This window comes from Xenopus tropicalis, chromosome 5 (genome assembly GCF_000004195.4).
Source record: "Xenopus tropicalis strain Nigerian chromosome 5, UCB_Xtro_10.0, whole genome shotgun sequence".
NCBI classification, from domain to species: domain Eukaryota; kingdom Metazoa; phylum Chordata; class Amphibia; order Anura; family Pipidae; genus Xenopus; species Xenopus tropicalis.
In genome coordinates this window covers 90,540,345-90,564,555 of record NC_030681.2, presented here as the reverse complement: position 1 = coordinate 90,564,555, position 24,211 = coordinate 90,540,345, and the positions used below count along the sequence as shown (strand labels likewise).

The 24,211-nt window shown below is 37.2% G+C and overlaps 1 protein-coding gene across 12 annotated transcripts in view; it reads left to right on the top strand.

Annotated features, from left to right (window-relative positions):
* The window catches only part of myo6 (myosin VI), a 122,441-nt gene that overhangs the window by 80,119 nt on the left and 18,111 nt on the right, over positions 1–24,211 (top strand). For all 12 annotated transcript variants that reach the window (XM_031902672.1, XM_031902674.1, XM_031902671.1 and 9 more), the window contains 13 exons: positions 96–223; positions 1,056–1,151; positions 2,830–3,000; positions 4,635–4,673; positions 7,485–7,578; positions 11,930–12,060; positions 12,239–12,316; positions 13,593–13,722; positions 14,541–14,631; positions 15,439–15,589; positions 17,098–17,306; positions 17,414–17,492; positions 18,370–18,527. In XM_031902672.1, coding sequence (XP_031758532.1) covers positions 96–223; positions 1,056–1,151; positions 2,830–3,000; positions 4,635–4,673; positions 7,485–7,578; positions 11,930–12,060; positions 12,239–12,316; positions 13,593–13,722; positions 14,541–14,631; positions 15,439–15,589; positions 17,098–17,306; positions 17,414–17,492; positions 18,370–18,527 — 1,555 coding nt within the window. The remainder of the gene's footprint in view (positions 1–95; positions 224–1,055; positions 1,152–2,829; positions 3,001–4,634; positions 4,674–7,484; positions 7,579–11,929; positions 12,061–12,238; positions 12,317–13,592; positions 13,723–14,540; positions 14,632–15,438; positions 15,590–17,097; positions 17,307–17,413; positions 17,493–18,369; positions 18,528–24,211) is intronic.

Here is a 24,211-nt window from a genome sequence, read left to right as displayed (position 1 = left end):
TAAAATCTGCTTATTGAGTGGGAAAGCAACACATTTTGTTTATATTTGTGAATCCATTCAATACATTCTGTTGCATCCGCTTTGCTGTTTTGTAGATCTGATTGAAGCAAAACTAGTGGGTATCCTGGATATTCTGGATGAAGAAAACAGGCTCCCTCAGCCAACTGACCAGCACTTCACTTCTGCAGTTCATCAGAAGCACAAGAACCATTTCCGGCTCACTGTGAGTTGGAACTTTTCTCCAAACTTATTAGGAAAAGGGCATGGGATGTGCAGATTCATGGGAGGCTTTTGGAATGAAAGTACTGAGCCACCCAGCACGAAATTCTTATTTGCACAGTTTCCAAATCATACATTTCTTCTTGTCTAGCCACAGGGTCAGAATTACTCCAGAGGCCAGCAAGAAACTTATTTATCAGACAAGGCTTCTTTTCTGATAGCAGAAGTCCAATAAAAAATAACCCTCCAAGCTCTGCTCTAAAGTAATTACAGTAGTATCATGTAGCATTTCGGACTCACAGTTCTTTTTTCCTCATTCGGGTCAAATTTTAATTTATTCTCACTTATGGCTAAGCATGTTGGGTGTTAGCTGTCAAGGGGAAAACCCTCTTAAGGTCTATTCTATTTACTTTTCTTAGTAGAAAAAGGATACTTCTGAGTTGGGTTAATAATGGCTACTGCTTTTAGCTTAAGTAATGCTTCACAGTTGGGGTAAATGTCAAGGCTTGGATGGTTACTGTTACCACATCCATGAGCTAATGTAGGTATTAAGAAACAATTGAGTAAAAGGAACATATTTTGATGACATTGCTGGCATAAGTGGATATTGCTGAGTGTTATTTATGTATATTTCAGTGGCACCTTGACCCAAACCTATGTTTCTGTTGCATTTCTAGTCATGCTTACATACTAACTTGTAGTTGTTGCTAGTGATGCTTATGAATTGATGCTCTTTCTTTATGTTCACTTTTGTGCAAGTCAGATTATTTCACGTACAATGTTTAAACGGGTCAGAATTTGCCACATGTAAAATATTGCTTTGATTTTCATTCCAGATCCCCAGAAAGTCCAAGCTTGCTGTACACAGAAACATCCGAGACGACGAGGGCTTTATTGTCAGACATTTTGCAGGAGCTGTTTGCTATGAAACGGTAATCTTTTCACGCAGAGTTTTTAATTTTAAGCATGAGCCACATTTATCAAATAAATGCATCAAATGAAAACATTAAATCAAATTGTTCCATTTATTGTACTACCTGTAACTGGCTGAAAAAAAGCCAACTACAGGTTGGTTGCGATGGGTTATGCCCATGGGCAAATGTTCCCACTTGATAAATGAGCCCCACTTTGTTTAAGGGAAAGGTTGTTGGGGAAAGTGCTTGATACACAGTATTTTTTAAATCAGTTTAATATATTAGACTCTATAGTAACCCCCATATGTAAAAAGGCACTAAGTTTGTCAAGGTGCAGTAACCCATAGCAACCAATAAGATGCTTTTCAACAGGTGATCAGTATGTATGTATGTATGTATGTATAACTTTATTTATAAAGCGCCACAAGGGTACGCAGCGCTGTACAGTCTTACAGAATACAAAATTACACACAGGGAGGACAAGTGATATAATAAATAAATACAATAAATACATATATATATATATATATATATATATATATATATATATAAGTGCCATGTGGTATGAGACACAGTAGGAAGGAGGTCCCTGCCCCGTAGAGCTTACAATCTGAGTAAATGCTAACTACTGACTGGTTTTTATAGGTGATTAGGCCAGTAGCAAACTTTGCAGCTTTTATTACATTTGTCAATTTTAGGTTCTGTGACTTGGTCCCTTAAAGTGGACCTGTCACCCAGACATAAAAAGCTGTATAATAAAAGTCCTTTTCAAATTAAACAAGTAACCCAAATTTATTTTTATATTAACACATCCAAACCGTATGCCTTAGACAAGTACTTTAACTTTCAATTCAGCTCTCACTTTCCCCCTCCCTCCTAACCATCTACTTCGCCAGTGCATGGGCCTGGGCATCTGGTCCCCCATTCTGGAACATACACAAGATTTTGGGGTGATACAAAGCTTGCCACAAAATGGCACCTGCCTATTTGCTGTGATTGTTCAATTTTGGTACCACAGAGACCTTATCCGCACACCCTAGCGCTCCAAATCTATATGCCCGGTGCACACTGCTGGAGGGATCGGCACCCTCCAAAAATAGTACAACCACAAAAAAAGCAAATGGCACTCAGGGCTGTAAACAAGGGAAAAACCCTTAAAGAATTTTTTATTGCGGAGGTGCAACGTTTCAGGGCAACGTGACCCCTTTATCATGCTTGATAAAGGGGTCACGTTGCCCCGAAACGTTGCACCTCCGCAATAAAAAATTCTTTAAGGGTTTTTCCCTTGTTTACAGCCCTGAGTGCCATTTGCTTTTTTTGTGGCTGTGATTGTTCAATACCAGGACTGAAGGAAAAAAGATTTATAGTACTTATATAGTGTAAGTGAAGTTTATTTTGCTTAACAAACACAATAGAAAAGAATTTCGAATTATTTCTTAGGGTGACAGGTCCCCTTTAACAATCATTTGACAACAGAACTATATTTCCTTTGCATCAATTTTGATAATTGAAAACATAAGATCAGGATGACTTTGTGATGTGTATATGAGCTGGTTAATTGACCTGGAACGATATGGGCTGCAATTCCACATGGTTATACCAGTTGTACACTTTTTTTGGGCTACTACACCATAAACATATTTTTACACATATCATTAGGCATTTTTCTTATTGTTACCTGTTTTTTTCTTTGCAGACCCAGTTTGTGGAGAAAAATAATGATGCACTCCATATGTCTCTTGAATCTCTCATATGTGAATCCAAGGATAAATTTGTCCGAGAGTTATTTGAATCTGCCAATAACCACAAAGATTTGAAGCAGAAGACAGGAAAACTTAGCTTCATCAGTGTGGGCAACAAGTTCAAGGTACTATATGAAATAGGCTTAATGAATTATAGATATATAGAAGGTTAGAAGGTCAGTATTTGTGACTTTAATTTCTATTTGTCTTGGTTGAGTCTTGAAAACTCCAGAAAGTCAGGTAAGGAAAAATAGTTGGCCATAAAAAGCTAATTGAAAATACGAAACAGATTTTCATCAGCTGTGACCACAGATCCTCATTTTGATACCTTTAAACTCAGGAACTCTACAGCATTCATACCTTGATTTAATGGTCACATTAACCTGATCACTGACCAGCACAAAATGTCCTTCTATAGACAATGTGAATTGTGCATGTGAACCGGAGAACATCTAATCCATTTATCTTAAAATATATTTTATAGCATATATAATAGGGCCATCATTTTGCAAGTGCTCCACATAGTATATATTTTTGTAATGTGGACATGTGAAAGTGCAATGCTAACCAAAGGGCACAAAAGCTCTATAGAATATTTATGTACCTAGAATTATACCGTCTACAGTGTGGGATAGATATGGAAATGAATATAGATATATACGTAAACAATAGTCATGTTCCTAAATATTCAGGAATGCTTTTTCGTGCTCTAATTATAATCACATGTACACACAAAGTCTGAGAAAATATGGCCCTGAGAAATTTTAGGTAGTGGTATGTATATATCATCAGTGTGCCATTGGACCGAGTTCTACAGCATTCATTATGCATGGTGGCTCAGAGGTTAGCAATGGACGGACAGGGATCCTGAGGTTCCATTTCAGTCAAGGCATGGAAATTGTTTGATATGTATATATATATATGTGGCTATCCTCTGGGTTCTCCATTTTCCTGCAGTGTAAGGTTTTGTGAGCCTTTGAAACAAGCACTGCAAATGATACTATGAAATACACTAGACACACAGATTAAGAAAAAGCATTTAACTAGCCTGTTTAAATTGTGGCTATTTATATGCAAATAGCACTGTTTATACCTAATGGTCTTTGTCAAAAGAACCAAAAAACAAAGTGTAATTACAAATTTCATAGCCAGAAAACTAACTTGTAGACAGCTATTTTTTATCACATCTCACATCATAAATCTAACATATATTTGGTTTCAATAGTGTAAGGATTGCTGTGTGTAAGGTACTAAAAGCTCTCGTCTGTAATGTGTGGGCTATTTGTCAGGATGTTAGAATGCAGGTACACGAGTCTCTGACTAAAGCAGTTACTCTGCTGTTTGTCAGAATAGAAAGATTGCTCATTTCTTTCATGCCCTGCAGCCACAAAGTTATGTTTTGTCTGAATTGTATTTATACCCTATACAAAAGCATTGGCTTTTTCCTGAAGTACATATTTTCTTCTTCTCTGTTGTAATTTGTATGCTTTCCTTGCAGAAAATAGCTCTAAGTACAGCTATTCATCACTTGGCTAGTGAGTAGTTAATATCTACACTGCCTTGAAATGCTAATATGTGTTCCAGCATTTTACTATTTTGTGTTCCGACTGCACTTCCATGAACCCCAATATCATGAAAAACATGCACTGCTGGGTAAAATGCATGTATATGTGGCACCATATTGCATGCCAACCACCCAATGCACATGGACCATCCATAGTTATTTGCTATGTTTAACAGACTTTTTTTTATTTTACAGACTCAGTTGAATTTGCTGCTGGAAAAACTGCGTAGTACAGTGAGTATATGTTTTCCTTCTTATTTTTTATATAATAATAATCCTCAGTGTTATTGCCCCTGCTTTATGGTTGGAGGCTGTGTTTGCTTTATGCATTACCTATGACTACCATTTCCCTGTGCATCTGCGTAATTGTTGTCCCTAAATTAATGATGTCTTCCTCTTGTGGTTCAGTCGGCCCCCAGGACCCTCCAGCTGTCATGCATACAGCATATCGAAGTTCATTGCAGACTTAGAGAGCAATCAATGAAATAATAATTCTTGTATTATTAGTAGCAATTTAAGCCATATAAATTATTTTTGGCCACCACTCAGCCAGGTTTTTCTAAAGGTAAACTTTAGCAAGCATTTTTCTCTCCCAATGTATGGTAACCAGGTCAACTAAAAAAAAAAAAATAAGGGTTGAGGCTAATTAATGCAAGTTGCAGGGCTGCAGTGATTTCAAACTGATTGCATTTAAAATAAATAGTTATTGAAGCTGTTCCAGCTGGAATTTCTTAAAGTATTTCCTCTGTTCTACTTTCTCTGGTAACTGTACCCCATTACCAAACTGGAAACAGTCCCTGCAGGATGATTGGCAGAATGTGAGGGGAAACAAGGAGAATTATAAAGTAGTTTTTAAATGGGGCATCTCATGTCCAGTCAGTTCCACAAGGATATTTACCTTTATGGACTTTTTATTTGATTAAAAAGTTGCAGGTTTTCTGGGCTGTATTTATGGGAAGGGAGAGGCACTGGAATATTTGTGGGGTCTTGTTATTGGGGAAATGGTCTTGGTAAAAGTACAAATAATCTGTTATCAGAATCCCTTAGTTCTGTGTATAAATTCTTGAAATGGGGACCTAAAACTCATGTTGTCTTCTCTGCTCAGACCCTTGGATTGGAGATACAACATATTTTGCTATCACTAAATTGCAACCAAAGAGATCAAAAAGCAGGGCTTTTTTTCAAGAGGTTGTTGAGCCATCAAGTCTGAGGGTGTTAATAGGCCAAAAATAAATGTGACACATAGGTTCCTGTCCACTAGAAAATACTGCTGCTTTGCCTACTTTAGTATTCTCTTAAAGGAGACCTATAGCATAACTAACCCACCCCTCCCCCAATCTTGTAGGCAATAATGAATAATATAGGGTGCTGGTTTTGCTCTGTGATAAAAATTTGTATTTCTAAAAATGGCCCCTTTATTGGAGCTCCCCATAGATATGGTATGGTCCCTGTCTGTGTTTCAGATGAGGGATGGGTGTGTTGTAACAGTCCCTGCCAGAAGCACAGTAGGAGGGGAATAGCTAATCAGAGGCGAGCAGTCACACAAGCAAAGACTTGCTTAAGTTCCCTATCAGGTCAGCCTAACTTCTGACAGTGCAGAGTTCTGAGTGCCACTAGCACCCCTGCACAGCCTGGGAAAGGAGGCAGCAGAAAGTGAAACAGATGTGTGAGCATAGAAGAGTTTTGGCAGAATTTTTTAATGAATCACCCTAAAACACAATATTTTTTTAAGCACATTGCTTCTATATTTAAAGTATAAACAGGTTTTAGCTTTAGCATGCCAGGGGTTTGTTTATATAGAGGGCTTCTCAGTGAACTGCTGACAGGGTCGGACTGGGCCACGGCATGCTCAGGGGAGGACATTGGGCGGGCGGGCCCCTTAGGGAGGCTCAGCCTGAACTGAATCCAAATCCTTAAAATCACGTGACTTTTGGTCACATAAACGGAAGTTGCAAAATTTTTCTCCGGTTCTCTTTAGCCCTTTCATATCCTAATTTGCATATGAGTTTGGTTCAGTATTCGAAAATCTGAAAATAGTGGATTCGGTGCATCCCTAGAGTCGGCCAGGAATGTATGGAGACTCATGAGAAGAAATGTAGTGAGGTGCAGAGGAATGAAGGGCTTTGAAGGTTGAAAGTTATTTAATATTTAATATTATTTCATATTTAATTGGAAGCCACTATAAGGGGAGCAGTCTGTACTATATTTGATGAGAATTCTGGCAGCAGAAGACAGAATGTAGGGGGCAGAGATGGGAGTTAGGAAGGCCAGTTAGTAGCAGGTTACAGTATTCTCGTTAGTATTGAAAGAATGCATTAGTGTCTTAGCTGTTGCAGGTGAAAGAAAGGGACAGATTTTAGTAATACTGCATAAGTAAAAGTCCCAGGTTTTGACAGTGGTGTTAATATGGTCGGAGAAGGAGAGCGAGGCATCCAAGATCACCCCCAGGCAACATGCCGAGTTGACAAAGTTTAATTTCTGTTTTAGATTTTCTCCTATTTAGTGCAAGAAATAACAAAAACCATACACAGTTATTAATTAAAATAAATGGCAAAAAATATATTAACCACAAGCCCTAACCCAACCTTTAAATTTATACTGAAACAGGTGTTGTAAAAGGTTATGCAATTGGACTGTCCAAGGACATTTATCGCCAACTTTGTAAAGAATTCGCCAAGTCTGAATGATCAATAAACATTACATTCATGGGAGCAGCTATTTTCAGCTTCCAATATAATAATCCATTTCACTTCAGAGCCTTTTGATTTTTTTTTTCATCCCAGCTGTGTTCTGAAGATCTCTATCAGTGTCGAAGATAAAAAGAACTGTAGGAAAAGCAAAATATTAAGCCGATGAGCTGGGAAAATGAAGAATAATGCATTGCATGTGTGTGTGATTTTCATCCTTTACATTTAGTGACTGTTAATTATATCTAAATGTTCACATTTAGAATGTGATGACCTAGTTCTAGGCTTGGTAAAACCTTTAAATGATGTACCAGTTTTTTTTTTTTTTTAAACAAATGATTTACTCACTATCCCACAGGGATCTAGCTTCATTCGCTGCATCAAACCCAATTTAAAAATGACAAGTCATCAGTTTGAAGGAGCACAGATTTTATCTCAGCTACAGTGCTCAGGTAATAATGTTTATATTTTTGCTTTTTACTACAAGGCTTTTGTATTGAAAATAAATGTCTGCATTTATCTTGCTAATATTAATATAACATGCTTCATTGTATTATATAGCTCCACATGTTCTTTACAGAGATTTTTCATCATATTCATTTATTCATATCAGTTTCTGTTCCAGTGAATCTTACAGTCTTTCATGTATTCTGGACTCGGATTCAAACTAGACCCAAGTACAGAGGCACAAACAGCCCCCACCAGCCCCATAAACAGTGACTGTCTATGGCATCTTACAGCAGCCCCTCTGGCATTTGCCAGAATCCACAGATTGCCAGTCTGGGCCTGGTGGATACCACATACACACATACAGAATATTGATCAGCTGCAGTTTCTAGTATGGTAAAAAGGTGCTAAAAATCAATATCTAAATCTTTAAAACCAACTAAGCCACTTTTTCCTGCTAAAGCACAGTTAAACTTACACAAATCAGCAGAACCACTTTCTTGAATGCCTTTAAATCGACTGTACCAACAGTGTCAGAGAGGTAAACACATCTACTAACCCCTGAAATATTTACATGCAGTTTAGTTACATGTTATACATCTTATGCAGTTTACAAAAATAGCCATGTTGTTTTGCTACCTGGCTGTTGGATTAGTAGCTCTGTTACAGAACTACTGTGTCAGATATTGCAGGGTTATTTGAATATGCCAAGCAAGATCTCCAGTATGGGGTATACTTATGACCCACAGTGGGTGAGTAATTGAGTTTTGCTGCATGCCTCAGAACATATCTGTGTTGTAAAGTGGTAGCTGTAAAATATAAAAACCCAATTCAATATGAAAAGCTGCAGCAGATATATGCAGTTGGTTTAACATACCACAATATCATAAAAGATTTAAACAGGACAAAGCCTACCTTCGCTAAAGATGTACTAGTAACTGCATTGTGCATTTTTAATTTTCTATTTTGCTTAAAGCTGATTTACTGATATGAATAAAGATGTTATTTGATTCCTTCCATTCTTTGTTTCAACCTTAGGTAGGGGCAAACATTTATATTAGAAAATATTTTTGCCCATACCCCCTCTATCTTGCATGCAACCTATGAATCTCTCTGTGTGTATACACTCAGCAAGGACACAGCCAGAGTGGGCTAGATACAATACTTTGAAATATGTTCTTTTAAGGTCCTTGCCGGGCTTCTCACTGGGCCAGCTACAGGAACAGGAGTCTGTTCTCCCTGTTGTTGCGCTACTGTGCCTGTCTCCTTCAGTGTATTAGGTGTCATGCTGAGAATGACTTTGTGTTTAGAGTAACTCCCTACTTTTATATCTTCCCTCTTAGGAATTGTATATACAGCTATAATGTTCTGCTTGCAATAGCCCTGACCTGATGTATCCAATGCATTCTAATATTGCAGCCCTATTATTTAAGATGTTTTGCTTTTCATGTGTTGTTTCCAAAATATGAGTGTAGGATGAAGTCCTTCAATCATGTCATCTTGCTACTGAACATGGAAATGCTGGTGTCACTGTCATGTTTCTCTTTTATGGATTTCATCAGAAATGAGAGAGGCTTCATTTACCTTGTTGACCATTTTGCACATATTACCAGCCATTTGGGAGTTTCCCCATGACTCAGCTTGAGCCACATTTTGATGTTGTCTTGTTGGTATTCCTAAATCATTGTATCTATAACAAGATTTTAACCAAATCATAAGCTGACAAACCAAGAAAAGATAGGGAGCTGGTATAATAACCCCTTTGAACAATAAAGCTCTTATATTCTTGCTCCCATCCTCAGTAGTTAATTAAAGAAAGTTTGTTACAGAAAGATACCAACAAGCGCAGATATACTGCTGCAAATGTGGCTTTATTTACCACGTTTTGTATAAGGGCATTTTTGCAGCAATATATCTGTGCTTTTTGCTATTCTTTCCTAATTAACTTTAGCTTGTTTGAATAGGGGTACACTACACTTGCATTTACGAATGTGGACCACTCCATATGTTTTGATAACTCTCAGAAATTGTTTAGCAAAACATTATGTAAAGGGTGAGATATTTGCTTGCTTTTAAAATATGGGCACCCCAGGTTAATATTTGTAACAGGGAACACATTTTCTTCTTTTAAAGGTTCCTTATTGGTATATTGAGAAGTTATTGAAGATATTGTGGAAAACTGCTTGGCATTGCAGGCTTGATTCTACAGGATTTGTTTCAGTTTAGTTAAGCTGTAGCTGAGGCGCTGACATGTAAAGGAAATATTGCTTGAGCCTCAGGCAATTTATTTCCATGCTGTTCACCTTCATTTGAATTACAGCTGTATTGCAAAGTCATTTCTATAAATGTTCTTAATTTTTAGCTGAATAAATGTATTCTCTTGTACAAGTTGTACTTATCACAAGGATTTGCTAATTGGTGGCTTAAAACATTTTCAAGATTTGTGTTCTCGTCATATTTTTTTTTCTTTAATAATTTTACATGTAAATATTTTTGAGCATGGTGAGAAAAAGAGTTGGACTAGGGTCAACATGACTAAGGTGACTAAGGTGCCCACTCTGGCTCAATTTGATAGTGCTAGTTTTAGTTAGGAGTTACCTGAACTCCTAACTAGGTTTGACTATGAAGTCACTGGCCTTAGACCAGCAATGTGTCTCATGTATCGGTTGACTTGTCCTTGTAACAAAGTAATTAAAGTTATGCAATAGTTTTATTATTTAGCTAAGGTGTCCAGGGTTATTGATAGAGGATGGACTCCTATTTTTGATTGAAGGAGTGGCATGCTGACCCGAGGGTGGAGTGTAGAGTCCATATCATATGCTCCTTCAGATACAAGTAGCTTTGCAGACTGTTTCAAATTTAGATGTTACAGTTCCATAATTGGTACATGGCCCTGTATGCAAAGTAACCGCATAACCTCTGATGTTAACCAGATAAAACATGGGGAATTAGTTGTGTGCCATCTCCATGAGCTAGCTATGCAATGCCAGCACCAATGAAATTATAATTTTATAAGTAAATATGTTTCTACCCAATTATTCTTACTTTTATGAATTAGGTGAGGAAATGCTCTCACTATAATATGCCATGAATTTCTTGCTGCAACACATCATTTTTGCCAAATAGTATGTTGTTGTATACTAATCTGAACATAAAGTCTTTGATCTGACCCTTTGGATTCCCACTTTATCAGAAGTTAATTATCCCCATATGATCCCACTGGCTAATGCATCACAGGTTTATTTTGTTTGCCTTTCTTTGCAAGGTCATTAAAAGTTATGAAATGTTTGTAACTGTATGTTTGGTAATGACAGATCCAATAGCACAGTTTTATTTATAGCCATTAATACAGCAGTTAACACTAGATAAGCACTGTACGATGGAGGGTAGCCAGTCCTCTCCAAAAACAATTGCTTTTCTAAAATAATTGAAATAATTAAGTTGGACCTTGAAGGAGGCTGAGAGTATAAGTTACCAGACATTGGAACTTAATGCATATTTTTTAAACCCAATAAATTGTTAATGCCAAAGTAGGTCTCCTATCATATTTTCATTTTCTTTATTGGAGAGCAACTCCTAGGGGCATATTTATTATAGTGTGTCACCGGTGATGTTGCCCCTAGCAATCAATCAGATCTTTGCTTTTGTTTCTGTTAGGTGACTGTTAAAATCTAATTGCTTATTGGTCGCTATGGGCAACATCATCAGTGATGTTGACTTACACACTATAATAAATATGCCCCATAGTCTTCTCAGGCATTTGTGCCTTTCCCTATGTGACTGTTTAATATTTAGTAGAGCACATTCTGTAGAAGACACGTTCACTGAGCTCCCTGCACACAGACTTTAAAGCAGGAAAATAGAAAATATTCTCTCTACATTAAGTATGAGATGTATTATCAGTAAAGCTGTTATCTAGAAAGTTCAGAGATGGCAATTTCATTTCCCGTAGTGTCCTGTTTAAACAAACAATTCTTCATTTGTGACTGATTTATTTTTCCTTTGTAATTATATGACAGGGCCTTGTACACTATATTAACTAACCTAGCATAAATCCATATTGATGGCAAAACAGACATAATTGCATTTATGTTCAAATGTTGTTAGTAGCCTTAAGGCATGATACTCCACATTACAAAATGTTCCCTTATCTGAAATACCCAACACCTAATCATTTCAGGTAATAGAAATTATTGGTAAAGTTCTGTTTTGTTTTTTAAATGTATCCGAGTGTCTTATTTCATTTTTGCGCATGTAGGGACAAGTCAGAACTTAAAATAATAGGCAATAAATATGCACTGCGTAAAGATTAAGTTTTAGATGTGACTGAAGGTTTTTTTGGTTTTGTTCCCATAGGCATGGTGTCTGTTTTGGACTTAATGCAGGGTGGGTTTCCTTCCCGAGCATCCTTCCACGAACTCTACAATATGTACAAGAAATATATGCCTGCAAAAATGTCTCGCTTGGATCCAAGACTTTTCTGCAAGGTATTCCATGTCACAAATAGTCCTCTTTTTAATTGTACCAAAACTTCTTTTCATGTTATGAAAAATCACCTTATAAAATGGCTGACGTTTGAATTATTGAATTATTCATTGGTTGCTTTGAAGACTGTTTTAAGGGATATGAATTCTTGCCTATTAATGTGTTTCTTTTATGTTACAGGCTCTTTTCAAAGCCTTGGGTTTAAATGAAAATGATTACAAATTTGGATTAACGAAGGTGTTTTTCAGACCTGGCAAGGTAAGCGTCTAAATTTCCTTTTTTTTTTTTTATACCCTGTTCCTCAGTTAAAATTTGATGACTCTAAATTAAGCATTCATTTAAAATCATATGGTGAATTATTAACCTTGTCATATTGATCATTTTATGTGCAAAGCGTTCTTATATTCTTGGACTTTAGAATACTTGGCCAAGTGAATAGAGTTATTAGTCCCTGTGAAATTGTGCTCATGTTGTTTCTGCTGCAGCTGTCAAATTATATTTCTAGGTGTTTAAAACCTCCACCTTAGTAAAAATATTATTAATATGGCAACCCTGTGATTTTATTAAGATCCGTAGTATCCCTGGCACTTGTATGGAACCTGTTATCCAGATTGCTCAGGACTTGGGGTTTTGCAGATAAGGGATCTTTCTGTAATTTGAAACTCCATACCTGAAGTCTAATAAAAAAATTATGTAAACATTGCACAGACCCAATAGGATTGTAGGGGATGGGATAGGGGTTTAACATAAGCATCAAGCTAGAGATAGACATAAATAAAATGCAAAATACTATTTCATGTTTTGGTTGCATGCAAACAGTATCTCCAGTGGGGCGTGTTTACAATAAAATTTCATCCACAACATGTATTCAATCCAAAATTATGAAGAGAAAAAAACAGACTGCCATTTTTTCAGGAGAGGGCTTTCACATTATTATTTTTTTTTTTTTTTAGAAAATATATGCTTTACTTTGCTTCTATTCTGCCTCCAAACTTGCCTTGTATTGCATTTCTCTAGAAAAGTAAAGCTGCTCTTGCCTAGTGGTACTAAAAAATACCTTTATGCCCAGTAGTCCAATAAGCTTGGGATCTTGGGACTTTATTATGCTGCTGAGGTGTTTTTTTTTTTTTCTCTCAAATTTGCCACAAGCCATGTATTGATTTTCACAGCTGACATTACAATGGAAATGTCCCCTTGGATTGTATGTATTGTGTTTTTTGTAAATTCATTGTAGGATACTTTCCTTATACTAGAAATGCAGTCCAGCCGTTGGAAGCATTTCTTTGCTCTCTCTATTCTTTAACTCTACTGTGTGTAAAGCTCTAACAACCATACACATATTGGCTTATGTATGTGTAGAGGGTCATTTAAACCTGAGCACAGAGAAATAGCCTAGTATTTTATACATAAGATTTTCATTGGGGGTATTTACTGGTAACATTACATGATTACACCCATTATTAGTTCTACTGCATTTCATATTTTGTCTGGTTTTCATCTGTAATTACTTCTCCCTATTTTATTTCCTTTCCAGTTTGCAGAATTTGATCAGATCATGAAATCTGATCCAGATCATTTAGCCGAGCTGATTAGGCGCGTCAATCACTGGCTTATCTGCAGTCGCTGGAAAAAGGTTCAGTGGTGTGCACTTTGTGTTATCAAATGTAAGGAGGCTATTTAATGGTGATGTATCTTTGACTGGACTTTTCAGTTTAAACAGTTTGAATGTCATGCCCTCAATAATAAAAACCTTATAGTCACAAATATATGAATCTTTCTATCTCAAACTTGCATGCAGAGCATGTTTATACCTTGGAGCATAGATTTGTTTATTTAGAATGTGTTTTGATGTTGGCTGAGAGGTTTAAACTGATTGCACTGACTGCATTTTTAAATTGCTTTTTAACATTATCATTAAATCATCATGTTGTGGTATTGCTGCTGTGGGTCCTTTATATAAATATAATTTCCCCCTTTTAATTAAAGCTCTTATACAAACATAGTCCAAACCTTTTTGATCCACTATTACTATAGCCCTTAACATAACCCTGTTCATCTAATTACAGTGGGCAGGTAGAATCTGAAAATACAGGGTTGAAGCAGTGGCTTGCTTTTTTGTTCCCTATAGTCAGACAGCAACAGACTTTCTGGGTTTTATTATCTCAAAATTACCAAACATTAGAGGTGAATAATTTGATTACCAGTGCACAAATAATGCCCCTGCTTAATGTACTTACGCTTACAAAACAGTCACAACAAAGTGAGGAGGGGGAATTTATACTTTAATCAAATCATTTACTTGCAAGGACCAATCCTTGGTAAGCCCTGTTTAGCTCAAAAAATAACAAAAATCGTAGATTTTTGATGACCAAAACAATAGGCAATAGGCAAAGTATGTTAAGCACATGCCTTAATCATTGAAGTATTTGAATTAATGCTAATTAAATCACCAACACGCTATATAAAAATGGTTCTCTTTCAGTAAAAAACAAGATTCAGTACCGGGCTTCAGCTTGCATTAAAATGCAGAAAACGATTCGTATGTGGCTGTGCAGAAAGAAACACAAACCACGGTAAGAAAGGATATTAGGCAGAAAAAATGGAATGGCTTTTATATTCTCCATCTCCGTTCTTTTATGTAAGTAAATGACATCCCAGCTGACTGTATTTTCTGAATGGGGAAGCTCACAATCACAGGTTGATTTCCGGATATAGTTGAAGCTGATATAGCTCTGGATTGGAAATGAAATCTGTACAGAGCAGGTGTTGGGTACCTATGTGCAGTAAGAACCATCAAAGATTCTAAATTGAGCAATTCATATCAGATAGATAGCACACTGAATTATAGGTTTCCTACACAAATACCATAAACTAAACTAACTGCATCCTGGGTTTAATTTTTAGCAAACACTGATGCTGTTTATGGTGTAAGTAGCTGGGGGGCTTTGTTTTTAATAGAAATGTTGAAATATTTCTCTTAATCCCTGATATGCAGTTAAATGGCAGTCTTATCTCTTTTGCAAGGTTTGAATGAACTATTATGTTCCTGTGATTCCTTGGGTGGTCTTGAGTTTTTGCCCACTGTTGGAAGGTTCATATTTGTTCTGTTAACGGCACATAACAACAACTTTAAGTTGATATAGGTATACAAGGGAGAAAGGACATAATTCAGGTGGGGGAGTTAGCAGAGGATATTGGGTAAGTGAAAATTGAGCAAGGGAGGATGGCACACAGGTTGGTGATGTAGAAGACAAAACAGGTGAGGGATGAAAATTGGGGAGCAGGGGAAAGGGCAAAGATTTTTTGGCTTCCAGTTCTTAACATTAACAGCTAAAACACTTTATAAGCTTTTCATTCATACTAAAATCCTAATTTTACAGCATTGATGGAATGGTAAAGGTGCAGACTCTGAAAAAAAGGTTGGATAAATTTAATGAAGTTGTGAATGCCCTTAAAGAAGGAAAAGCTGAAATGAGCAAACAAGTGAAAGACTTGGAGCTTTCCATTGATGCCTTGCTCTCCAAGATAAAGGTGAGAGAATTATAGCTGAATTAGGGGTCTCTTGTCTGTTCTTATAATGTAAATGTCATCCTTCAGCCCAGGATTGCCTAAGCAAGGAATAGAAATGAAAATACATCAGTAGAGTTGTACATGTCTGTGATAACGCTGGCGTGATTCATGTTGGAGAAGATTGGTGTAAGACATTGGCCTTGCTGCATTAAAGTTGCCAGGATCCCGTGATTACAAATGAGAATTTTACGAGTTTAAATTGCATGTTCTTAGTATCCTGACCTATGGTTTATTTTTAGGCTCTTTGTGTTTATGTTGAGTGGTATATTTAATCATTTATGCCTAAGGCTATCTTGGCATCTGAACAGTTCCAGGACCACTGCCAGCCATGCTTTCAGCTCACTCTTCTCTTCTGTGTATTTAGTAGAGTTGTCTGGATCTGAATGATAACAACTCTATACTGTTTCTCTCATTGACATATAGAAGTATAGCTAGCAATCACCTATGTCAGTGCTGTCCTACTTATTACATGTAAAAGTAGGAAAGCATACACCCATGGTCCTCACACATGACACCCAGTTTCTCACATATGCAGCTAGTGTGCAGTTGTTTACCATCTAGTTACCAGCCCAAATTATCAGGCTTAAACTTGTTGGCACAGATTTGTGACAGATGCATTTGTGCTGAAATTTTGGAGCAAAACACTACATTGTGAAAGAAACACATGCTAAACTGCACAGATTTTTGTTCTCTTTGCACGTTAGTAAATATTTCCAGATATGCCTTTTTGGGTTTACTTAAAAATGAGCAGTGCCTGAGGCCAAAATAATAAGCATAATTTGTAAAGATAATAGCTAAATTGGATAGAACTATGAAATGTTATTAGCAGGTTTGTGTTTCAACTCGTTTGTGCCCTAAATCTCAGCACAGGAACTACTGCACTTTGGCAACATGAATTCTATACCTTAGTCCTCAGTGAGAAGTGTTCCTGTACTGAATTCCCACCAGCTGCAATTGGCTAAAGAATATCTCTTTTTTTGGATCAGCCTCCCCACAATTCTGCTGTCAGGGAGCTGCTTTCGCATTGATATTTATGCTAACATATTTAATTTTTGTTTTTATTAAATGGAACTTAACGGCCATGGCCTTGACTGGGTGTAGTCCAGAAAGAGGCGTCATAAAGTATGCATGGGTGCCCTACCACAGTTTTATAGGTGTCCCCAGATTGCTCTTTAAAAATATGGTAAACTTATTCTATACCCACTTAAAATCATCGAGCCATCCTCATTATTTTCTCTGCCCATTAAAAAGCAGCTGATGCCCACTAGCAAAGCCTACCACTTATCACATCAGTGATGCCATTTAAAGAACGCCACATTATTTATTAAAGTTACCCCGCAGTCCATATTTCCGCATCATAACCCCAACAGTGTGAACTGTGCTAGCTTACAAACGGCCTTGTCTACCTGCTGAAATGGCACAATCTTGTAAATCATTCATTCTTTTCATATTTTAAATTTTGTTTACAGAACACTATTATGACCCGGGAGCAGATAGAAAGAGAATATGATAATCTGGTCAAGAGTTCTGGTCAGCTCCTTAATTCTCTGCAAAAGAGAAAGAAAGAAGAAGAAGAGGCTGAACGTCTGCACAAAATTCAGGAGGAAATGGAAAGGGAGAGGAAAAGGCGTGAAGCTGAAGAGGAGCTTCGCAGGAAAGAAGAAAATGAGAGGCGTCTGTGAGTAACCCCATACAGCACCTTAGTGCTTTTAGCATTGCAGTTCTGTTTATGTTCTTTGATCGGAGCTAAAGCCTGACGCGACATGTTTATTTCTTCTTATGCAGAAAGGCCGAGATAGAAGCAAAAAGAAAACAAGAAGAAGAAGAGAGGAAAAAAAGGGAAGAAGAAGAAAAGCGAATTCAGGTTAGTTTGCAATAAACATCCAATCAAGTGTAATCATCAAACAAAGATATCTAAGGAATAAAAGACTAGGGATTGTATGGTAAAAATAAGGACTGGTGTTGAGACTGAATTTTAAATTACTAATGGGGTAGACCTTCCGATTTGTTTAAAATGTCTGTGGCCTTCCTGCTAGTCAGAGCTTTCTGGATAATGGATTTCCAGATAACTCATCTTATACTCAAATTATTGCTATTATTGTTCATTAAATTTAACAATTGAAAATTGCATTTATTTTGGAAAGCCAGACAGGTGTGTTATGGCCACCCAGGAGACAGTTCCTTGTTAAAAAGGATCAGCATAGGAATCGGCAACTTCACCGGTTAATTAACTTTTAACTCAAAACTAGACTTTAATACAGAAAAAAACTATAATCTTTCTAAAATAAAAGTAACTGTAACAGTAACTGGTTTTGTAAGGCTGATACCAGGCAAAATTTGTTTCAGCAGCCTCTACACCATTTCCCAGGTGACAGAGAAGGATGACTTGGGTGTAACAGCTTTCCCATTAATTCAGTTTGACCCTTGCAGTAGCTGTGCTTCAGTTCAAGAAGTACATTTGAGATCTGTCAGTTTGAAATTATGTTCTGTGTCAAAAAAGCAGCTTAAACTTTCATTCAGATAAATGCTTTGACTGGAATGCCCTTGGTATATGTATAAGCTTATATATATATAACTTTTGCATCTATAAACCTTGCTCATAAAGCCAAGAGTAAATACAGATAGAAGTTCTGTGCTAGGAAACATTTGCTTTATGTGTATCCAGGGTATAAACAATTTGATTGGAAGAAAATAGTTTGAGGGCAGAATGTGATGGCTGCAATAAAATGGTCTGTTTGTAGGCTGAAGTGGAGATGCAACTGGCTCGGGACCGGGAAGAGGAATCTCAGCAGCAGGCTATACTTGAACAAGAGCGAAGGGATCGGGAGCTTGCTATGAGGATTGCACAGAGCGAGGCAGAGCTGATAAATGAGGATGGGCCAGACTCTGCATTGCGCAGGTAAATCACTCTCATTGCGGGCTACTGAGAAATATATATATGCCCATTAGAAAAAAAAATCTGTCCGCTAATGTTTCTTTTGTTTCTCAGCCAAAATCGGAGAAATAGGGCAGTGCAAAAAGGCTGCCTAATATAACTTAAAGGGGCGGTTCACCTTAAGTATATTATAGAACGGCTAATTCAAAGCAACTTTTCAAATGGTCTTCATTACTTATTTTTTTTTTTTTTATAGTTTTTCAATTATTTCTGACTCTTTCCAAATTTCAAATGGGGGTCACTGACCCCAGCAGCCAAAAAATGATTGCTCTGTGAGGCTAAAGTTTTATTGTTATTGTTACCTTTTATTACTTATTTTTCCTCTCCTATTCATATACCAGTCTCTCATTCAAACCCACTACCTGGTTGCTAAGATAATTTGAACCCTGGCAACCAGATAACTGCTGTAATTCCAAACCGGAGAGCTGCTGAACAAAAAGTGAAATAATTAAAAAAAACACAAATAATAAAAAATGAAGACCAAGGCACTCTATACATCATACTAAAATGTAACACAAAGGTGAACAACCCCTTTAACTATGTAAATCAGAGATATTCAAAATGGGTCACCTTAGTAAAGACAATGTAAAATGACAAATTTACTATTCATTTGAAAATAACAAATTACATTTTATAGTGGGGGGGTGGCTTTTTATCTGGGGTTACAGGTCTGAATTATTTCTTGCGGGGTGTACTGTTTTCTTAATTTAGTCCGTGAATTTCTGCCAGCTAGGTATGAAAACTCTAAACACTTAAGCACTAAATAATCATTGCAAAAGGGGAAAGCATGCCAGCTGAAGAGGCAAGATATCAGCATGGTGGGGAATTACCCGTAAGTAACCCACTGCAGGGAGCTGAAATAGATTGGATTCAAGTCATTTACACTTGCAGTGAAGTAGAAGTTCAGCTGCCATAAAGCAGCACAGTGTGGCCTTTACATCTCAGGCTCAGGGCTGCAGCAAGTAACATTTCTTTACTTTGTAAAAGTGACTTTGCTGAACTTTCTCTGAGATTTCAACTCTTGGATGTGGAATGAATTTATTCACATTATACAGAGCTTCTAGTCATTTTGCTGTGAATGTATTAACCTTACAGCATAAACTAGTCTAGATGTCCCTGTGCAACACAATGCTGCTTTAATCCCTACTTTCTTTAGCCCTGAAAAAGGGCATAAAATGCATTTTGATGCCTTCCAGTACCAAAGGGATTAAATTAAGAGGTTTTCAGTTTCCAGATTCTGTGGTTTCCTTTAGTTATATTAGCGTTTTGTTATTTTGCACTAGAAAAATATGCATTTCTTCAAGCTTCTATGGTTTCCTTTCCCCCTTTCCCCAGTCCCCGTATTTGAGTCTTTTCCGACATTGCATCTCTAGGTATATGATCTGTATAGTGTACACTGCAGAAATACAAATCCAGCCGTTTCCTTGTTTACCTACTAAGATCAAGAGTAAAACTTGATTCAAGCAATACGCCGCCTCTACAACTCCCATCATCCCCTGTGGGTTATGATACTGGCTTTTGTGTTCTGCAGTGTCAGTGCTGTGTATACATATTGCTCTGTAAGGCATTTATGTAGCCAATCTTCTAAAACATTCATCTAATTGCAGTTTTCTTTTTTTGCCGTACAGATTAATTAAGGATACAAATAATGTACTTAAAAGGTTGTGATATAACAAACTGAGCAAACATTTGATCGTTTAAAGTAATAGAGGGCAATAAAATACAATCCAGAACAAATGTGTCTAAATATGCAATGTAAATTAGAAATATGTTGACTGGTGGCCCGTTAAAACCTCTGTGCTTAATTAGCCTAACATTCTCATTAGTGAAGAAAACAGGTTTGTTAATCTAACTTTGTAAATATTTTGAAGACAGTCCCTGCGCAGCTCCTGGCATTGTGAAACATTGTGTAGATCAGTGTTTTCTAACATAACTTGAGTGGTCCCCGAAGATGGCAGTTTACTAAAAGCATTTCATGTGAAGAAATCATCACTTCCCAGAGGATACCAGAGCAAAATAAAATGCATGTTCTGTAATTGCTCTGTCTTAACACAAAGCCATCACTGCATTCCACATTCTTTTTACTCTATCAATTTGTTTATAATGTTCCTGTTTAATATGCAGATTTGGGTATTTTCCACATGAACAGTTTGGAATGAATTTCCTCTCATAGAGTGTCACAAAATGCATCTGGTCCACACAATTCATTTTTTTGTTTTCTTTAGCTATACAACTACTGGTGTTCTCCCTCAATGGGTCTCCATTGGCTCCTTTTATTATCCGATTGTTGGCCTGGAAGCCAACATTATAGGGGCCTACTGAGACCTGCTGAGGGAAAACCACATCAACACGCTGATGCAGTTATAAATCTATGGCATTTTCTAGCATGCCCAATAGAGCAGAGTGGTCAGGATGCTTGAAGCCCCCCAAACACTGACTGATAAGTCACAAAGGGCTGTTGCATGGCCACCTTTAATTGTGGAATAGCTTCAAATTAATGCCACAGGAGGATATTTAGTATATGGGCACTTCAGACAAATAATATATTGTTTAGTCATAAATCACTAACATCACCACCAAATTTTCATTTGTATCCACTTATAATTAGTACTGGGCAGTTTTCGCATGTCTGTAAGGGATCTGTTATCAGGAATCCTTTATTCAAAATACGCCAATAGCATTTTCCAGTTTTTCAACAAGTAATTTTTCATTCTTGACTCCTTAGCTCTTTCTCTATAGTTAAAATATAATACTTTATACTTAATGATAACTGAACTACCACAAATCTGTTTCATTTCTAAAGTTTCAGTATTTTAAAGTAGCTTTAAGGCTGATGATCTGCATAATGGAAAGACCTCATATCCAGAAAACTGCAGATCCCAAACATCCCAGATACAAGATCTTTTACTAATTATATGCAGTTTACCTACACTTTCTTGCTTTTAAACTATTTATTTGTATTCTTTGCCTTTCTAACCTTTCTTGTCTCAAATCACTGTGACCTAAATGGCCTAGAATCATAGCAAAATATCAGTCATATAGCAAGACACTTGCTTCCCTATAGTTTTTATTTTATTTTATTTTTAAAAATCAGTCATGAAAGAGGCGTGCCCTAATTTATAATAAAAGTCATAACATTTGCTGGGTGCAGTAACACATAGTAACCAGTAACATGTTTGAAACAGGTGACCTGTTAATTCTAGTTTTGGTTGCTATGGGTGATTAGACCAGTAGCAAACTTTCATTACATTACTCCAAATAAGTGGATATACTGTATGCCAGTTGTAGTGAGCAATTACTCCTGCAGAGCTGTCAACCCGACTCTTGCCGGCGGTCCCCCTGCCCGACCGCTCCTGCCCTGACGCATTAAATTTACACGCTCGGGGGAGGACGTCAGGTGGGGGGCCTTGCGAGGGGGGCATCAAGCACCTGCAGGGCCCCTGGAGTGGGAGCCCTGCAGTCCGACCCTGTACCCTTTCACGATTTTGTCGGGAGTTAGCTGTTTTTGGCCCCTTCCCCCCCAGTATCCAGCCTCCATACCAAATTTCCCCAGTTTTACAGCACAGGGGGCATTTAGAGGCTTTAAGCATGCATGCACAGTGATGTCACTTTTGCCTTTGTGGGTTTGTATATCACATTTGTCCCCTGGCAGGTTGACTGCTCTGCTTTTGTGGCCAACAGCGGGCTGCCTCACAGCTCTGAGCCTTAGCATGCCATACCTATCCATCCCCATCCATCCTTCGAATAGCCTTCTTATATCTAATACCATATTTCATGTTACTTTTCAAAGCAGTCAGTGGTTCCCATGGTCCCTGTAAGTTTTATAGCAATGTTAAGGCAAGCTAGAACATAATTGGACTCAGTGGTACATATCACCCATCAAGGTGAACTATAGCAAGCATTGGTGGTTTTGAGCTAAGACACAGATGTGATTAATGCATTTTCAGATTAATCCAATGGGGATTTCAAGTTTGATTTATTTCTGCTTACCCTAACTTGCTACTGAGGAATTTAGATTCAAGCTTGTGTAGATTGTATTGTAGATTCCTTGTGATGAAAAACATCACATCATAATTTCTAAGACAAATTATTTTGTATGTGCCCAAACCCAATTTAATGTAACAAGCCACACTAAGCCCTAAAGTGTTTGGGAATAACACAGGCTATCAGTGTGTCACATCAGTATTGCTGCTACATTATACAACAATACCACATTTTAGGTACAGTTAGGTACATTTTTAAGTAAAATTTATGTAAATGAAAAAAGGTCATATTCATGATTCATGCTCTTAAAAAGCCCTCTAAAGTCTGCAAGTTGTGTATCCAAAACTTTTCTCTTTTTTGGAGATAATGAAGTCTGTTGCACCCACAGCTAAGTGGGGGTGCAGATTTAATTACCAAAAATCTAGGGAACGCAATAGAATGTGTTTTAAAAAAAAAAAAAATATTTTGCTTTTTACTCTGAAATCTGCTCTGATGCCATACCTGTCAGTGCAACAGTGAGGAGGAGTGGATGGGAGCACATTGGCTTTTCTTGCATAGAAACACTGTCAGAGAAGAGCCGATCATCAGCCCTGTGTGACACTAGCTTAATGGATACTGCTCAGTAACAAATGATTCTTTCATATTTAACATGTTTAAAGATGTAAACAACATTTTAATCATTAATCTTTAATTGTGATTTGGAATTAACAATTCAGAATGGTGTTACTGCTCCGAACTGCTGCTGAACTCTTAACACTCCATAGAGTAGACTGGTGTCCTACAGTTAAGCAGCATTTTTTTTGTCTGTCCCAAAATGCTTCTTAAACATGGATGACAAGTGTGTCTATTTTAACATGTACAGTATAACTCTGCACAAAAAAAACCAATACAAAAAGCTAAAATCTTCAGTTCATGTTATAGTGGATTCTGGTGTACAAACCATAATAGTAACATAGTAACATAGTAACATAGTAAGTTGGGTTGAAAAAAGACATACGTCCATCAAGTTCAACCATAATGCCTATATATAACCTGCCTAACTACTAGTTGATCCAGAGGAAGGCAAAAAAAAACCCCATCTGAAGCCTCTCTAATTTGCCACAGAGGGGAAAAAATTCCTTCCTGACTCCAAGATGGCAATCGGACCAGTCCCTGGATCAACTAGTACTAAGAGCTATCTCCCATAACCCTGTATTCCCTCACTTGCTAAGAATCCATCCAGCCCCTTCTTAAAGTTATATAATGTATCAGCCAGCACGACTGATTCGGGGAGGGAATTCCAGAACCTCACAGCTCTCACTGTAAAAAATCCTCCGTGCTGTCAAACTAGCTTTAAATGTGAGAGAGTTTGTTCAAACACAGGAGTATTCTTTCCAAATGAAAGATCTGCACAAAAGCTTATAACAGTGCACAAGTGTTAATTGAGGTATCAAGGAAGCCAAATCCAGTTGAATAAGTAATGTTCAGCCATTATTAAGGCTGGGTGTTTTTTAAACATAGAACTTTGCAAGAGGTTCTTACACCTGAATGTTGCTAAATACAAATATATATAAACCTATAGCCTTTTGTATAACTTAAGCTGGCCATACACGCCCCGATAATATTGTACGAAACCTCGGTGCGTGTATGGCAAGTCGGCGAGTCGACCAATATCGCAGGAGGCT